The sequence below is a fragment of the Sceloporus undulatus genome, chromosome 4 (genome assembly GCF_019175285.1).
Source record: "Sceloporus undulatus isolate JIND9_A2432 ecotype Alabama chromosome 4, SceUnd_v1.1, whole genome shotgun sequence".
Taxonomy (NCBI): Eukaryota; Metazoa; Chordata; class Lepidosauria; order Squamata; family Phrynosomatidae; genus Sceloporus; species Sceloporus undulatus.
This window is the reverse complement of record NC_056525.1, coordinates 125284396-125300321: the sequence shown is the minus strand read 5'-3', so window position 1 is coordinate 125300321 and position 15926 is coordinate 125284396. Positions and strand designations below refer to the sequence as shown.

Here is a 15926-nt window from a genome sequence, read left to right as displayed (position 1 = left end):
TGAGAAGCACCACTCCTTGGAAAGAATAAAGCCATATACAAAAAAAGGTGTTTCATGCTCCAGAAGCACCACAGGAGCTGTTTTGCATAGACACACACCCCATAGCACTGCCATAAAATTCAAAGGCCCATGTTTATACCAGTGGAGCCTATCTTGGAAGTATTTCTTGACAGTGAGAATGATCCTATTACTCATGAAACACTAAGTTGCCCTTTGCCAGAACCCTTGTATCACTATGGTGTGTTAGTTACCTTCGTGTATGTCTCCCCCTCTTGGGGTACCCTCCCACAACCCACAGTCTAAAGAAAACCAACTTACTCTGAGAAAATGAGCAAGCTGCTCTCAGATATGAAAACTAAGTGGTGGGAGCAGGGAGAGAAGAGGAGGGAAAGTTCAGAGACTTGAGATGAGATGTTGAGCCAGGAAAGCATGGTGAGCAGGGCAAGGTCAGGCATAGGCCCAGAGGATTACCAGTGACCTGGGTGTGACCTGTCAGTCTCTTTGAGGAAGGCAGGCATCAAATACACAGATCTTGAATGAACATTTGCCTTATCAGCACAGATTTTAGGAATGGGGTTGGATAATTTCCAGGAGCAGTGCCAGCTGACAGATTGTACCCTAAACCATGACTGCGAACAGCAGTGTCCCTCATTACCAGCCCACAAGTGGAGAGACGGCTGGTTCCTTGGGGTGATTTATGACACTCCATGGAGGGCTTCACTTCACCCCTCCCTCCCAAACTGGATCTATCACTGTCTCAGACACGCACTCCTGAATGGCAGCCTCTATCCATGTCCCTTGGGCGTCAAGGCATCCTGCCATCTACTATCTCTGACAGCCGTATGATGTCCCAGCAGGGCAGAAGCAATGATCAAATATGCAGGAAGGGTAGCATAGGAAAACCTGAAGCCTAGACTAACTTATGCTTAGCAGCTTATACAGCCCGCCTCAGGCCATGGGAGAAGTGAAAAGCATGGCTTGTCTGTGTGTGTTTTAGACAACTGTCTGAAGACTCGCTTTTGTAGCGCAGACTGAAAATAAAATGGGTTGCTTTAAAAAACAAACAGGCCTTCATTTAAAATCTTGATTTTCAAAGTGAATAGGTGAAAACAGAATTTTTTCCTCTTTAAAAATAAATCTGACAGTCAGCTTCTGTCGCTCTGGATGCACTTCTCCTAATAAATAGCATTGCTTATGTATCTACCACATTTGTATTCTACACATACAACAGTTATGTGAGGTAACTGAAGCTGATACTAAATCCTCCCTCAAAACAATGTTAGGTTTCACTCTTGACCAAACCAAAACACAAGGACCAGTAACTGCATTCGCTCATAATCTCTTGCTATCCTTTCTTCTCCCATTCCTCCTATTCTTTTCTTTCCTTGCCTTAAATCTTTCTTCTATAATCAACCTTCATATTCCATGCTGCTCAGTGCAAATAAGAGCTGCATCTTTTTTTTTCTTTTTGCTTGTGTTACTCTTTGAAGTAACATGAGTAAATTGATAGCACACCATCATAGCTGAAGGGCTCCAGAAGATCCTTCCTAGAGGCACTACTGACTTTGAAAAGAGAGACTACCATGCCATCAAGATTAAGGTGCTCTGTTCATTCTCCTATTAGGTCTCCTTTTTCTTTGGTTTGCTCTTTTTGTCTCTGTTCTTAATCTCTTGTTGAGATTGATCTATATTCCATTGTTTTCAAGCCTCTTTCTTATTTTACCATTAGCTTTTCTCATATAACATTTAATCTCCTCGTTGCTACTTATCAGTCTCTACATGATTTTGTGCTGCCTTAAATCTGTGCTTCGATTTCTCCTCAAAACTTTTGTTCTATGTGTTGTAGCTTAATGCACTCTCTCATGATATAACATACCTTTTTAAAAAAAAACAACACCCTTTTTAATGTTCATTTCGCTGCCTCTCATCTTCTAAACACTTGCCTTTTCTGCACTGTTTCCAGTCTTCCATCAGTGGTTCTCAAACTTTTTACCCTTGGGGCCCCGTTTACACCTACATGCGTATGTTGCTCCCCACCACTCAGCATAATTTGTTTAGTGTGCGTATTTTCATTCCCACATTCATGTATATTCATATTTTAACATTTTATAAGGAAATAACAATGTTCAAATTAGAACAGTTTTATTTAAGTAAATTCAATTTTTAACTCAACATATGCATAAATCTTACACATAAAAAAAGTTTGGGAAGAGGAAGAGAAGGAGGGATCACCGCCTCCACATCTTGCATCCCTTGTGCCCCCCCCAGGTTCTGCCCCACTCTTTAACATTTGACAACAACTCAGTAACTATGTTTGCATTACATAGTTGCTGAGAGCCTCTATTTCCTGTGGTTCTACTCTTTACCTAACATTAATATACCATTCCTATCCAGTCCTTATCCTTTCCTTCCCATTCCTTTCTTTTGTCTTATTATACTATAAGGCCACAGACAGAATGTTCTGAATTTTTATTTATTCTGAAGTACAGAGTGCATGTTATAATTATTCTATTAATGATAGCAGTGGTGGCCCTCTCCCTCCCAGTTGCTTAATAACTAAAAACAGAGATTTGAACTGGGATTCTCAACATATAAGCTCATCACTGCAGCCCCTATACTTCATTGGTTCTTTTATTAACACTGACACTTGGCCAATCAAATGCTCAGCCAAGATGTCATGATAATGATCAAATTAGCACTGATGTTAATGTAATTTTGTTGCAACTTACAATGATACCAGATTCTGCCTTCCTTTTTAAAAGACAATTGAAATATTAACCATAGGTCAATATGACCACCATTTCATAGAGACTGAAACTGCAGCAGTGTCTTACAAGTCATTATGTGTCAGCCCTCAAAATAGCTGATTGTTGGGAATGAAGAGCCATTAAGAGTCTGGCTTTCTGCCTAGGCATCTCTTTCCAACCCAACAAGCTGTGTGGTGTGTTGTGTCCATTTCTTCTCCATCAAACCAGATCCCATTCTAAAACCCAGTTTGGCCTCCAGTTGGGAAACAGCTTAGCATCTATGCAACAAGTACTGGGTAACATCTGGAGCAAAAGGATCCAATTTTTGCTCTGTCATAACAGTGTCTTTAAGCACTACCAGTAATAATAATAATTTTAAAAGTCTGGAAGGTTCCATCGGATTGTAAAGAGAGACTACAGATTAGCCCATCTGTCACAACAAAAGTCATGATTTGGAATGTAATTGCAATTATTTTCTTTTCTTTTCTTTTCTTTTTCTTTTTTTGAAAGTGTTTATCAACAAGAGTTAGTATTTCTAAACATATGCAAAATGTACCTTCAAGATTTTCTTAACAAGATTTGATCAGAGAGGGGTTCCTACTACCCTCCTCCTAGGCTGAGAGAATGTAACTTGCCCTTTGTCACCCACATGGTTTCCATGGTTGAATGGGGATTTGAACCTTGGTCTCGTGGGGTCCTAGTCCAACAATAAAAGCACTATACCAAGCTGGCTCCCCAAAGATTACTCAGTTGACCTAGACCTGACCTAGCCCGTTTGTTGACCTAGTTGACCTAGCCCATTTGTTTCAACTGCAAAATCTTTTCAATTGTTTAATTTGTTTCTAATTATGTTGTTAGGCAACTTGAATATTATTTTTAGTAGAAAAGGAAGATAAAATGCCGGAGATGGCACGCGAAGCCATTTTTCGTGTCAGGTAGGGGGAAGGGAAGAGGAGAAACCTGGGAGTCCCAGGCTTTCAGCTGCTTCTGGAGAGGCAGCTGAAGGCCCTGGAGGGCAGGGAGAAAAAGTCCTGCCCTGGAGGTCCCACCCACTGGAGGGCAGAAGTCCCACCCTGGAGGTCCTGTAGTGCCCCCTGGAAGTTCTGCCTGCAGCACTGAGTAACACCTGATGCCAGAAGGCCTTCTAGTTTGGGCACTTGGTGCACTCCCTAAAGGTTCACCATCTCTGGGCTGGACAAACACAAAAGATGGCCTTTTCAGTGATGGCCCCGCAAATCTGGAATAGCCTTTCCGAGGAGCTCCATTTGACGACCCCCCCTAGAAACATTTTTTAAAAGGCTTAAAACCTTCCTTTTTTGTCAAGCCTTCCCCCCTGATAAATGAAATTGTGTATGTTGGTGCCACTGATGCCATACCTTGCTGTATGACTGTGTTAAATTTTGTCTAATTGGTTTTTATCTAGAGATGTTTTGTAACGGTTTTTTATGGTTGTAATGGTTTTCTACGGCTGTAAACCGCTTTGATCTGTGGAAAAGCGGTATACAAATAAAAATTTTTATTATTATTATTATTATTATTATTATTATTATAGAACACAGAGCCTGAGAAGCACCAGGTAGCTCACTACATCTGGCCACAACTTCTTCAGGCCTGGCGTAGACTCAGTCCTATATATCTGTCTGCTTTTGTTACACTGCACCCTACTTGTGTCCAGGCATAATAGACTAGGGCAGTGGTCCCAAAACTGTGCCCTTTAAGAAATTTTGAACTTCAGCTCCCAGAAGCCTCAGCCATGTTGGCCAATAGTCTGGGATTCTGGGAGCTGAAGTCCAAACTCCCTTAAAGAGCACAGTTTGGGGATCACTGGACCAGAGAAAAAAACAACTCCCAAGAAAACAGAGGGCTGCTTTTTATTGCACTTCTGACTAGATTAGCATTATATAATGCCTTTGAACTACACATGTTAAAAGGCTCAGCCCTCAGTTTGCGAAATAATAAACTCAGTGCCAGTTGATGCATACCTCACAGTTCCACTCCCTCTCACCCCCAACAGAATAGTCATAGGCAGCCTAAGAACAGGTTGGCCTTTATTCACACTTCGCAGATTGCACAGCAAGGCCAGAGTCTGAAGCCAAGGCCTCATCACCAGTGCCTTCACAGGGGCAGTTCTGAGGTGCCATTGATTTTTTAATTTTTATTTATTTTATTTTATTCCTAAATAAAACCTGAGATATATTAAGAGGGTAGTGCTAAGATGAAACATTTCTAGGAATTCTCTAGGAATGTTTCGAGAAGTTGTAAAATTTTCAACATAGCTTCAGAGATTTGGAGATATAATATGCAAATCACTGAATTCAAGAGCACTCAGTGCCTGGCCATAAAATTTATTACTCCAAAGTAGAAGATGGCCATTCTCTAAATATTTAATTCATGCCCTCCTCTGTCCTTTCCATGGGTTGGTTTCTCCATGACAACCAGTTCCCTGACACGCCAGAATCAGGTGCCTTAGGGATCTGTAACTTGCAAGGAGATGAGACAGGGCTTGGGTTTCAGAGATCTCATCCAGACAGCTCATGCAGAGAGAAATCTATCACAGAAATGTGTTTATTGGTCTGGAAAAGATGATGGATTGTGTCGGCTCTGCTGGGAGCCCTTCTTAAAGAGAAGCTTCAAATAATTTAGATTTCACATTGTGATGTTTTAACTTAAATCTACATTTACCCAGAGCAGAGATTTCCAACCTTTCTACCTTGAAAAGACTCTTTCTGCATCAAATCATACACTGAGGAAAAAAGAATGAGCAAAACCCCCAGTTCAGCTCCATGGAGTTTTGATGGAGAGCAGAAAACATGGAGAAGAAATCCCATCAACCACCTTTTGGTATTGTTGGAATGGAAATTTGCAGGGGCAGCTTTACTGAGTGAGAAGACATCCCATAACTATAAATTCTGGGGGAGGGAACAGAGTGAGGGGAAAGCAGCTAGAAGGAACCTAGTGACTGTTAAAATGAAGCATCTTCCAAGTGCCAGGTATGTGATCACCACACAAGAGGCAAGCTTGGCCCTGAATGGCCTGAAAGCATTGCCCTGGAAAGCACTACATTCCCTTAAGCGCTTGCCCAGTACGCCTGCTATCACCCTCCTGATGCTGCTGCCATCACCTACCCCTGCTACGCCGCCTGCTCCGGGATGGGTCTGTGTAAAAGGTCAGCTGGGGATCATTGTCTGCCTCTGTCCCAGAATCGCCTTCAGGATTCAGAAATGCAGAGCCAGCTACATTTTTAAAAAAAATAGAAAGGAAACAATTGCTAACATTAGCTGTGAAATATCTCCTTGTATTCTACATGCCATTATCAAACAGCTTTACAACAAAGACCTTTTGGTTTTATTATCCAATGTACCAAACTTTCCCACTGAAATTACAGAGTGGACTTTACTGGGTTTATCTCAAAGACTGTATTCAAGGTAGTCTACACATTATACAGAATTCTATATTTTATTTCCTTTCATAATTTTTATTTTTAAAGCAAGGCTGAAAAACAAGGGAGTGGAAGGATAGTTGAAAAAGGCTGCTTATCCTTTCCTCCTTGTCACTTTACAATTCAAAATCTCCCCTCCAAAGCTGCTTTTTCACCTGAGAAGAAAAAAGTATGGAAGTACCACATGTTTTCTCTATATTTTTCCATACAGGCGAAAAGTCAGTGATCTGGACTGGAAAATGGCAAAAAGAGAGTTGGATGGGTAGGTTAAGCAGACTCCTTCACCCATAACCTGCCCAGGCTGCTTAGGGTTAAAATAAAAACAAAAGAGAAAAGCTCATTCAATTTGACATGGAGATTGAGCCTTAGGCTTCCAAGAAAAAAGACAAAGCAAAGGGGAAAAGTTCAGTTACAGTAGGCTGTGAAACATGCCTTAATGTATTAAAATGGAGAGATGGCTGAGATGTGGATGCACTCAGGATATTGCAACAAGCTCTTGTTATGTGGAGGCCATTATCAGAGACAGGGTCTAATTTGTTGGCAGTGCACTGTCACTACTTCTGTTATGGAGCCCTGGTGGCCCAATGGTTAAATTCCTATGCTGCAGCCACTCACTCACAAACCACAAGGTTGTGTGTTCAGTCCCAGCCAGGGACTCAAGCTCAACTCAACCTTGCATTTTTCTGGGGTTGCTAAAATTGAGTACCAAGCTTGTTGGGGGCAATTAGCTTTCAGTTGTGAAACGCTTAAAGACTGCTTAGTGCAGTATGAAGTGGTATATAAATGAAGCTGCTGTTGCTATTGCTATGGTATAAAGCACTCAGCATCACTATGTTGGTCCAAGAGTGTGGCAAATGCCTATATACACCCAAGGGTCCCACTCAGCAGAGATGGGGCCACTGATTTTGCCATCACTACAAGTTTAGCCAGTCCTTCCCTGTAAATCCCCACTCCCAAATTTCATCTCTTTCATTTCATTAGAAATGAAAATGCAGTGGCAATCTGGGAGCTAGTTTATGTTGTTCTAAGGTGATTATCCAATCATTTACTGTATTTGGCTTTTCTTTAAAACAACATAATTAAATTAATCACTACAATTTAATTTTTACAGAGAAAAAAAGCAAAATTGGTCTGTGACTTAACAAAACTCAGCCTTGAAATGTTGAGCAGACCCTTCTTTAGGTTGTTTTTGTTTTAGGAGAGGGGTGCCTCACTTTGAGTCTGCTCAACAGTGATCCCAAAGTCAACACACCCTATTTCTGCTCTTTGCACATTTGTGACCAGAATAGCCCTTGAAGCAACAGAGCCTGGTAGCTCTGGTGTCAGCTGGGCAGTGAATCAGCTCCATATCTTAGGCAAAAAAATTTAACATGCTATCCAAGGTGCTGAATTTATTTAGGAGATTGGGATCAGCATTCTGGGCAGCTCCTTTAAAATCTGGACTAAAAAATGGGGCATTCATTGCACCCTTGACATCAGAACCAACAGCCTCCAGGGCTCTGAAGTCCTTCTCCCAAGATCCAAACCAAGGTCACCAGGCCAGAACACCTCTCTCCAACCTTCACTGAAGTAATTGTTCTTACCCAGGCAACACCAGTAACAGCACTTGCCAACAGTTGGTGATTGCCAACTGGGCCTTCAATAACAAGGGTGTCTGCACTGGTATCTCCTAACTGCCTACAGAAAATGATAGAAGCACAATATACATCAGCCTTGAAAAACAGCCACCCTCTTGTTCAAAGAATTAACAGTGCCTGCTGGGAGATTTTACGTCAACCAGCTCTCTGAATGACACAGGATCTGTGGATGAGACCTCTTATCACAGTTCACTAGCATTAATATTCATATGAATACAGAGTTTAAAAACCCATGGAAAATGTGTGTCAGAGTTTGGCTGCATTTTGGAGACAAACTCTCTGTAACTCATCACCAATATGGCCAGTGGCTATGTTGGCCGAAGAACTCTGAACACTGTAGCCCAAAAAGTACCTTTGTCATACTCTCATGTGTTTCTCAGTAACTATGAGCTATAATACATAAACAACAGCTCCATGTTAAAGACAAGATATCCTTGAATGCTAGATGCTGGTGACAAACAATGGGGGAGCAGGATTGCCTTCAGCCAACCAAGCCCAGACCAAGCTGTCCAATCTTGGGCTGATGACTGTTGGAATCTCTGCCTGTTCCCCACTAGTCTGTCCCAGCAGGGCCCATCCCCATCCCTAACCCCACATCATTCAGAAGGAAGCTGTTCCAGGTGGTACCTCGAGACTTGTTATTGATCCGCTTGCGCTGGCTACTGGAGGTATGAGAGAGCAGTGTAGCCTGTTGATGGTTGGAGTCCACAGGGCTGGTGGCGATGATATTATCCTTGTACTTGTTCATCAAGGACAGCTTGGCATTGTCACTTCCTGAACAGGAAGAATTTAAGGCAAAGACTTTGAGAAAAGGAGACAAAAAAGAAGAATGGGAAAGAGAAAGGGGAGTGGGGAAGAAAGAGAAAATATTCATTTCCAGCTATCCAGGCAATTGTATTAAGATCATCTCTAGGAGTAGAACAGCTAGAAATAGGAGCTGAGATCCCAATGCTCTAATTAGCCATTATATGATCTGAGCAGTTTCCCAGTTCTACTCACACACCTTAGTACCACCTCCTCAAGCAAACCAATTCAAAAGGATCATCTGGCATTTAAGAGGAACTCCCTATGAGAAGGGCTCTGTGAAAACTTTACAAATTCTGGATTGCTAAGTGTACTGCTGCTGAAAATTCCCACACCTTTCCCACCACTCATGGCCAAAGTAGACATGTCACTATTTATTGTTGGCCTTACTGAGTTGTGTTCATAGGCTTATAAAAAATAAAAACAAAAAAAATGAATAGATAGGATGTGAAGGAGGAGATAAAGCAGATTAGAACAATGGTTTAAGGGAAGGGGCTCAAATTGTTTTCCCCTTATGCAATTCCCCCTTTCCATACCTGCTACTCACAATGTGAAGAAAACTTCCAAATAATTCAGTGTCACTTTAATAGTTGTCGAATATAATGAACTTTGATAACTGTCCTGTACCTTGCCAAATAATGTATTTGGCTGGTAAGCCTTATTGTCTTACTGTAGGTGCTAATATTTCCCTTCCAAAAATTAGAGAGAATCTGGCACAATACATTTGTGTGGCTATTCTTGGGCTTTATGTTGGATAGTGACAAGCCATGCTACAAAGAGGAAGGAAACAGGCTTAGAATGGTGTAAGAACAAAAACTTAATTCCATGCTATAGGATGAGGTGAGTGGTAAGCCACGGGATTTAAAAATACTGAAAGATAATGAACTAAATGTATGGCTAGCAAAATAGCCCACCCAATCACACCAAAATGTTGCAGGGAGGTACACACAGATCAAGATTATGCCCCACCTGGAGTGAGATCCATGCCTGACTTCTCATTGCAGCCCTGCAGGGAGTCCAGTGTTCTGGTGACCTGGCTGGCAAAGTCCTCACCACCATTCATGCATTCCCGCTGCAGGTGGTGACGCAAGTCAGTGATGTCATACTCATAGCCATCCAGGATGGGGGTCTCCCGGATGCTTAGCGTCCCACTGGAGTTATGGCCTTGCACCCGAGCATTACGCAGGCTCTCACGACCATGGCCCCCAATCAGCACCGAAGGGATGTAGTGAATCTCATTGGCTGCCTCAGCACTGGCGCTCTTCTGGGGCTGGGGAACTCGACGGCGCTTGCACCAACGCCGGCGTGTGTAGAGGATCATCACCAGGCACAAGATGGAAAGCAGCAAGGCAATCATCCCACCCTATGGGAATCAAAATGAAATGAGACTCAAATGACCTGAAGAAATGACATACGAGGATGCCAGCAGAGGTCAGACATTTTGTCTTTTGCACCCTCATAGTACTTCATCCAATTTTAGTGCTAACTAGACTAGACATATTGAAATCAATGGAACTTGCAATGGGACTTCCATTCATTTTAATTGTATTTTGTCCCACAGTGTATGACTTGACAACAGACTTGAAATTTGACACCCAAGTAATTTACCTTTTTAAAAAGTGCCAGGTTCTGTTTCTCAAGGTTTCAGAGAAAAACATGGATGTTGTTGACTGTGGAAAGCTCAGGTTAAGATAATAAGAAAGACACAAAAAATGATATCTTTTGTGGGAGTTGGCATATCTTGATGAAAGACATAAATGGCATCAGAGAAGTATATACTCCTCCAGTATGACATAAATGTTTATGATAGGATACCATAGGCTGATTGTAACAATATAATTCTGTTTGTTGCTGCCGTTCTTGTTGCTGTTGTGTGCCTTCAAGTCGCTACCAACAACTGAAACTAAGGCTATCATGGATTTATTTTATTTTATTTTTACTTTTTGGTGAGATTTGTTCAGAGGGGGTTTACTTTTGCCTTTATCTGGGGCTGAGTGAGTGTGATTTGCCCAAGGTCACCCAACAGATTTCCATGGCTGAGCAAGGATTCAAATCCTGGTCTCCAGAACTATAGTGCAATGCTCAAGCCGCTACACCATGCTGGCTTGTGGTTACCATCAAACATTACTTTTTTATTATTATTTTGATCAGTAAACTATATGTTATTTTCCCCCTCATTTGAACTGTATTGATCAACTCAAGGTTAAAATAATATAATAAAATGGTGTTGTTTTTTTAGAAAACCAGAAATCACAACAGGACTCAAGAAAGCTCTGCATCAGCAATGGACAGGGCTTTATTAACCAGCACAACACCACTATATATCATAATTTAATGGCTTCAGGACACTACTGGCACCAGGGTGCACAGCACCATTGGAACAGATTTGAATTGTGCTTGTCAGCACTTCCCATTAATTTCAAAGATGACTGGGCAGCAAAAGCCTTCTTCTGGGCTGTGCCTTGTGTCTTCAATGCTACACAAGAGCTATGAGAGTAGAATTTCAGGAAAGCAGCTGTATCCCGAGCATCAGAAATGCAAGCAGAATTGCAGGACATCTGACCTGGAATCCTGTGGGTGCCATATGCTGGCATACCTATGCTGGCATAGGTGGTAGCATCAGGTAGAAAGGGATCACAGATGCTGGAGAACGTAAGAAATAGGCTGCTGAGAGTTATCTGTCTGCCTTCACCATTACTGTATGACCACAAGGGGGAAAAGGACAACTGCTAGTATAGAGCACCAACAGGATGCTGGACCTGGGCTGCTAATTTCACTAACATCTTATTTTGAAGCAATTGTTGGGAAGGCTTAGCACAAATCCAGTACATTGACACCAAATGTAGATGAAGCTTTACACATTCAAATGTCCACATTAACATATTCTTAATACCCGACTGCAAATTCCACTTTGTGAATGGAGCATCCGCATCGGAAGATATGGGCATCCAGAGAGAGAAGAGTTTTCTCCTCTACATTACTTTCAAAGGGAGGCACATCCACACAGCACATCTCACTCAAACATGAGTATGCATAGCTAGAACTGGGTCATGGGCAAAGTCCTGCCATGCAGCACTGTAAGAAATTAAACTGATAGCACAGCATGGAAAGCCAAGCAGCACTGCTCCAGTGGAAAAGGACTGGCACTCATATATACATACCATCCCTAACATCTAGCAGATGCAGGAACAATGCTTGTGGGCTTGCATTAAAAATATACTGAATGATGAAGAGCAATGCAGGATTCACAAACATTTTTGCACCTCCACAAAATGTCAACTTTTATCAGCAAAAATCAAACTAGAGAAATGTAGCACAGGATGGAGTGAGAAAAAGCTCCAGTCTGTGGAGCTTATCTTCCCTTCAAATCCAAGCTATAGAAATATATAAATAAATGAGTGGTAATAAACAACCAACAATTTCATATCTATTCTTGGCCATATTCCCTCCCTCAACTCAACTTCCTTTATACATAATGGCTGAGCTTGATAAAATAAAATAATAACTATCATCTTCTCCATTTGGAAAAAAAAGAAACACTGAGAGTTACTAAATGGGCAATAGGAAGCTGCAGCTGTAAAGACTTTTCACCCCACAGTTCTCAGCCTAATGGAAATGGAAGGCTCTGTCCTTCCTTAAGAAAAAGAAAATACTAGTGAATTAAGCTGAGAACCAAATTCAAAGCAGGCTTTAGCACTGTGACCCAGGTACGATCCTGTAGGTTTAATTTCTGAATGCTGTCACAGCATCAAAGCTTTTGGCATTTATTAAAATATTACCGAGCTCCATAGCTGCACACTGAAAAGGGGGGGGGACACATCATACAAAACGTGAAACAGAATTTCGCAAAATATCTGAAAGTCAGTCAAACTGTTGATATCCAAAATGTATTCAGTACACAGCAGGGAAACTGAAACCTACTGGGGGGAAAAACTGGGGATCCTGGCAGTAACCAAGCTGATGAACTATGCCAGTGTAGTAGGTTTTTTATGCTGGTGTATTTCTTTCAGGGCTGCACATCAGTGGCAGGAGACAGAGAAAACCATTTCCAGGTTTACTGGCAGTAACAGTTCTACTTGCTTCTCCTCAAAAGGAAGTAAATTTCTTAAGTACCCATTTAAAAAAAATCAAAAAGGAAAACTGTTATGTGCACAGTAGATACCATATTACTGCCTTCCAGCTTCCAGGGAACCTTGGGAGCATGACAGCAGAGGGCAACACAGGCTGTCAGTATAATGAGTTGATTACCTTTCTTAAGCCTAGAACTTAATGCAGGAGGGAAATGGGGACTGTGAGAGGCATGCCATAAAGGTGGTGCTGGTGGGGTTGTTCCCGTCACATCTTAAAAGATTTTCAGGCCATGTTAACTAAATTAGAAAGGAAAATACTTCCTCCAAGTCCTAATTAACAGCTTGAAGGATCCTGAAAGAGGCAAAAATTAGGCAGATCCCCACATTGTCCAGGATGTGAGGATTCAGCTTTCAGTATTCACCTCAATCCGAATTAATCTCCAAACCTCTCTATATAACTATTAAACTGCAAAGGCGTAGAGCAATTTACAGTTTCACAGAATCATAGAGTTTCAAGGGAGCCCATAGAGGATCAAGTTCAACTCTCCCCCCCCCCAATTAAAGCAGGAAACTCAATGCAGTTCAAAGGGTCCTCTGAAGAGGAAGAGGAATTTATGGGGTGCATCTACACTGTAAAAATAATGCAGTTTGATACCATTTTAAGAGCTATAGCTCCATCCTATGGAATCTTGGTATTTATAGTTTTACAAGGTGTAGCCTTCTCTGCCAAAGAGTTGCCTCATAAAATTCCCAGGATTCTGTAGGATGGAGCGATGGCCATCAAACTGCATTATGTCTACACTGTAGATGCATCCTATGACTGCCAGAATCAGCTGTATATCATTCAAAGCTCCTCTCCCATTCAGCATAGGGAGGTGAAGGTAAAAAATACTCCCCCTTCTCAGGTAGAGGGATGACCTAGAAAGCCAACCATCAAACAGTATTTGGGGAGAGATGTCACTAATTGGCAGATGCCACTCTTCTCTATTTCTCACTACAACAAATTGGAAACATAATTCTCTACTGATTTTGTTCTTGAAGGAAGAAGTTAGTAATTTTAATAATTTTCTTCCTGCTGCAAGGAAGTCTCCAAAACTGGACACTTTTTAAACACTATTGTTGGGAGCATATTCTGCACAAAATGTGCACGGCGTATTTTCATGGAAAGTGCATTTACTATCCAGGAAACAACTTCTTCTGTACAGAAAATAGTATTTCTGGGCATAAAATGCTGTACTTGGAGACTTATTCTGCACAAAATTCTTAGATGGGTTTCAGAACAGAAGACATCAATTTTAGAAAATGTTTCCTTCACAAAAAATGTGCGTTTGGGGCAAAATAAATACTGAACTGCAAACACTCTCCTCAGTCCATTATTATCTTTGTCAGGATTTCCTGAAACTGAATAAGTTATTTTTAAAACCATTTCCCATACATTTTTAAATATTCTATACATTCTACAACAGCCCCCCCCCCCAAATTCCTCAAAATGATCATCCTGCTACATGAAGGCCAGCAAGGTTAAGTCAGATATGGCGACGCTCTCTCGGAGCCCTTTCTAATAACTAATGGTGTAAAACAAGGTTGTGTTCTTGCTCCGACTTTATTTACAATCTTCTTCAGCATGATGCTCCAAAGGGCTACGGCAGATCTCAAAGAAGAAGACGATGGCATCTATATACGCTACCGTACTGATGGTAGCCTGTTTAACTTAAGCCGCCTGAGGGCCCACACTAAGACTCTAAACTATCTAGTCCGTGAGCTGCTTTTTGCTGACGATGCTGCCCTCATTGCCCATACGGAAGCAGCTCTGCAGCGCCTCACATCTTGTTTTGCAACAGCTGCAGAGCTCTTTGGGCTGGAAGTCAGTCTGAAGAAAACGGAAATTCTCTACCAGCCGGCACCACAGGAAGAACACTACCATCCCCACATCACCGTAGGCACATCTGTGCTTAAGTCCGTCCAGCAGTTCACCTACCTGGGAAGCATCATCTCCTCAGACGCCAAGATTGATAAAGAGATCGATCACAGACTGGCAAAGGCATATAGCACATTCGGAAGGCTTCACAAAAGAGTCTGGAGTAACAAACACTTGAGGCGAAGCACAAAAATCAGTGTGTATAGAGCCATTGTACTGTCTATTCTCCTCTATGGGTCTGAAACATGGGTCACCTATCGCCAACACCTACGACTCCTTGAACGCTTTCATCAGCGCTGTTTACGCACAATTCTAAATATACACTGGACTGACTATGTGACGAATGTTGCTGTCCTTGAGCAAGCAGGGATCACCAGCATTGAGGCCATGCCATTGAGGACGCAGCTGCGCTGGGCAGGATACGTTTCTAGGATGAAGGACCATCGCCTCCCCAAAATAGTATTCTACGGTGAACTCGCCACAGGTCAGCGTAAGAGGGGTGCCCCAAAGAAGAGATACAAGGACTCCCTGAAACAACATCTCAGGCTTGGCCAGATAGATCACCAACAATGGTCCTCCTGGCCTTGCATCGGGAGGCATGGAGATGTACAATCCATGATGCTGCAGCCTTCTTCGAAAGCTCACACCGAAAGAGCCTCGAAGAGAAACGACAACACAGAAAGTACCACAACCTGAAAACATCACCCAAGCGGACTTTCTGTTGTGCTTTCTGTAACCGGACCTGTTTATCCCAAATTGGCCTTTTTAGTCACCAACGTGCTTGTGCAAAGCGCAGGATGCATCCTTCCTGAATCTTCGTTCGCGAAGCAAAGGCAGAGAGAGAGAGTTTCATCATTTAACTTCTTATTCCAAAGCTTCAAAGGTGATGGTAGGAAGCTATTGTCATGAGTAGCAAGTTCTCCCAGTTTACCCAGGCTTCCAAATCATCAGGATCACCATGCAAATGGCATGGTAATGTGGAGAGCAAGGATGCCATCTCAGCATTAATTTATTATTTTTGTTGTTATGTTATGTGCCTTCATGTCATGGTAATCATAAGGGATTTTCTTGGTAAAAATTTGTTCAGAGGAAGTTTGAAATTGCCTTCCCCTGAGGCTGACAAAGTGTTATTTGGCCAAGGTCACCCAGTGGGTTTCCATGGCCAAGCAGGGAATCAAACCCTGGTCTCCAGAGTCACAGTCCAACATTCAAACTACTATGTCATACTGGCTCTTATAATTTATGATTAGTAACTACCTATATTAGTAATCCTGGACCTTGCCTTTCCACAACATTGGGGAGCAACATCTT

At 42.0% G+C, this 15926-nt stretch overlaps 1 protein-coding gene across 2 annotated transcripts in view; it reads right to left on the bottom strand.

Annotated features, from left to right (window-relative positions):
• Positions 1–15926, bottom strand: part of ASTN1 (astrotactin 1) — a 260478-nt gene that overhangs the window by 144228 nt on the left and 100324 nt on the right. The window contains exons 3-5 of one of the 2 annotated variants that reach the window (XM_042464121.1): positions 9597–9990; positions 8451–8624; positions 5873–5980 (exon numbers count right to left, since the gene is read on the bottom strand). In XM_042464121.1, the coding sequence (XP_042320055.1) occupies positions 5873–5980; positions 8451–8624; positions 9597–9990 (676 nt within the window). The remainder of the gene's footprint in view (positions 1–5872; positions 5981–8450; positions 8625–9596; positions 9991–15926) is intronic. The other variant, XM_042464122.1, reaches the window with a different exon arrangement.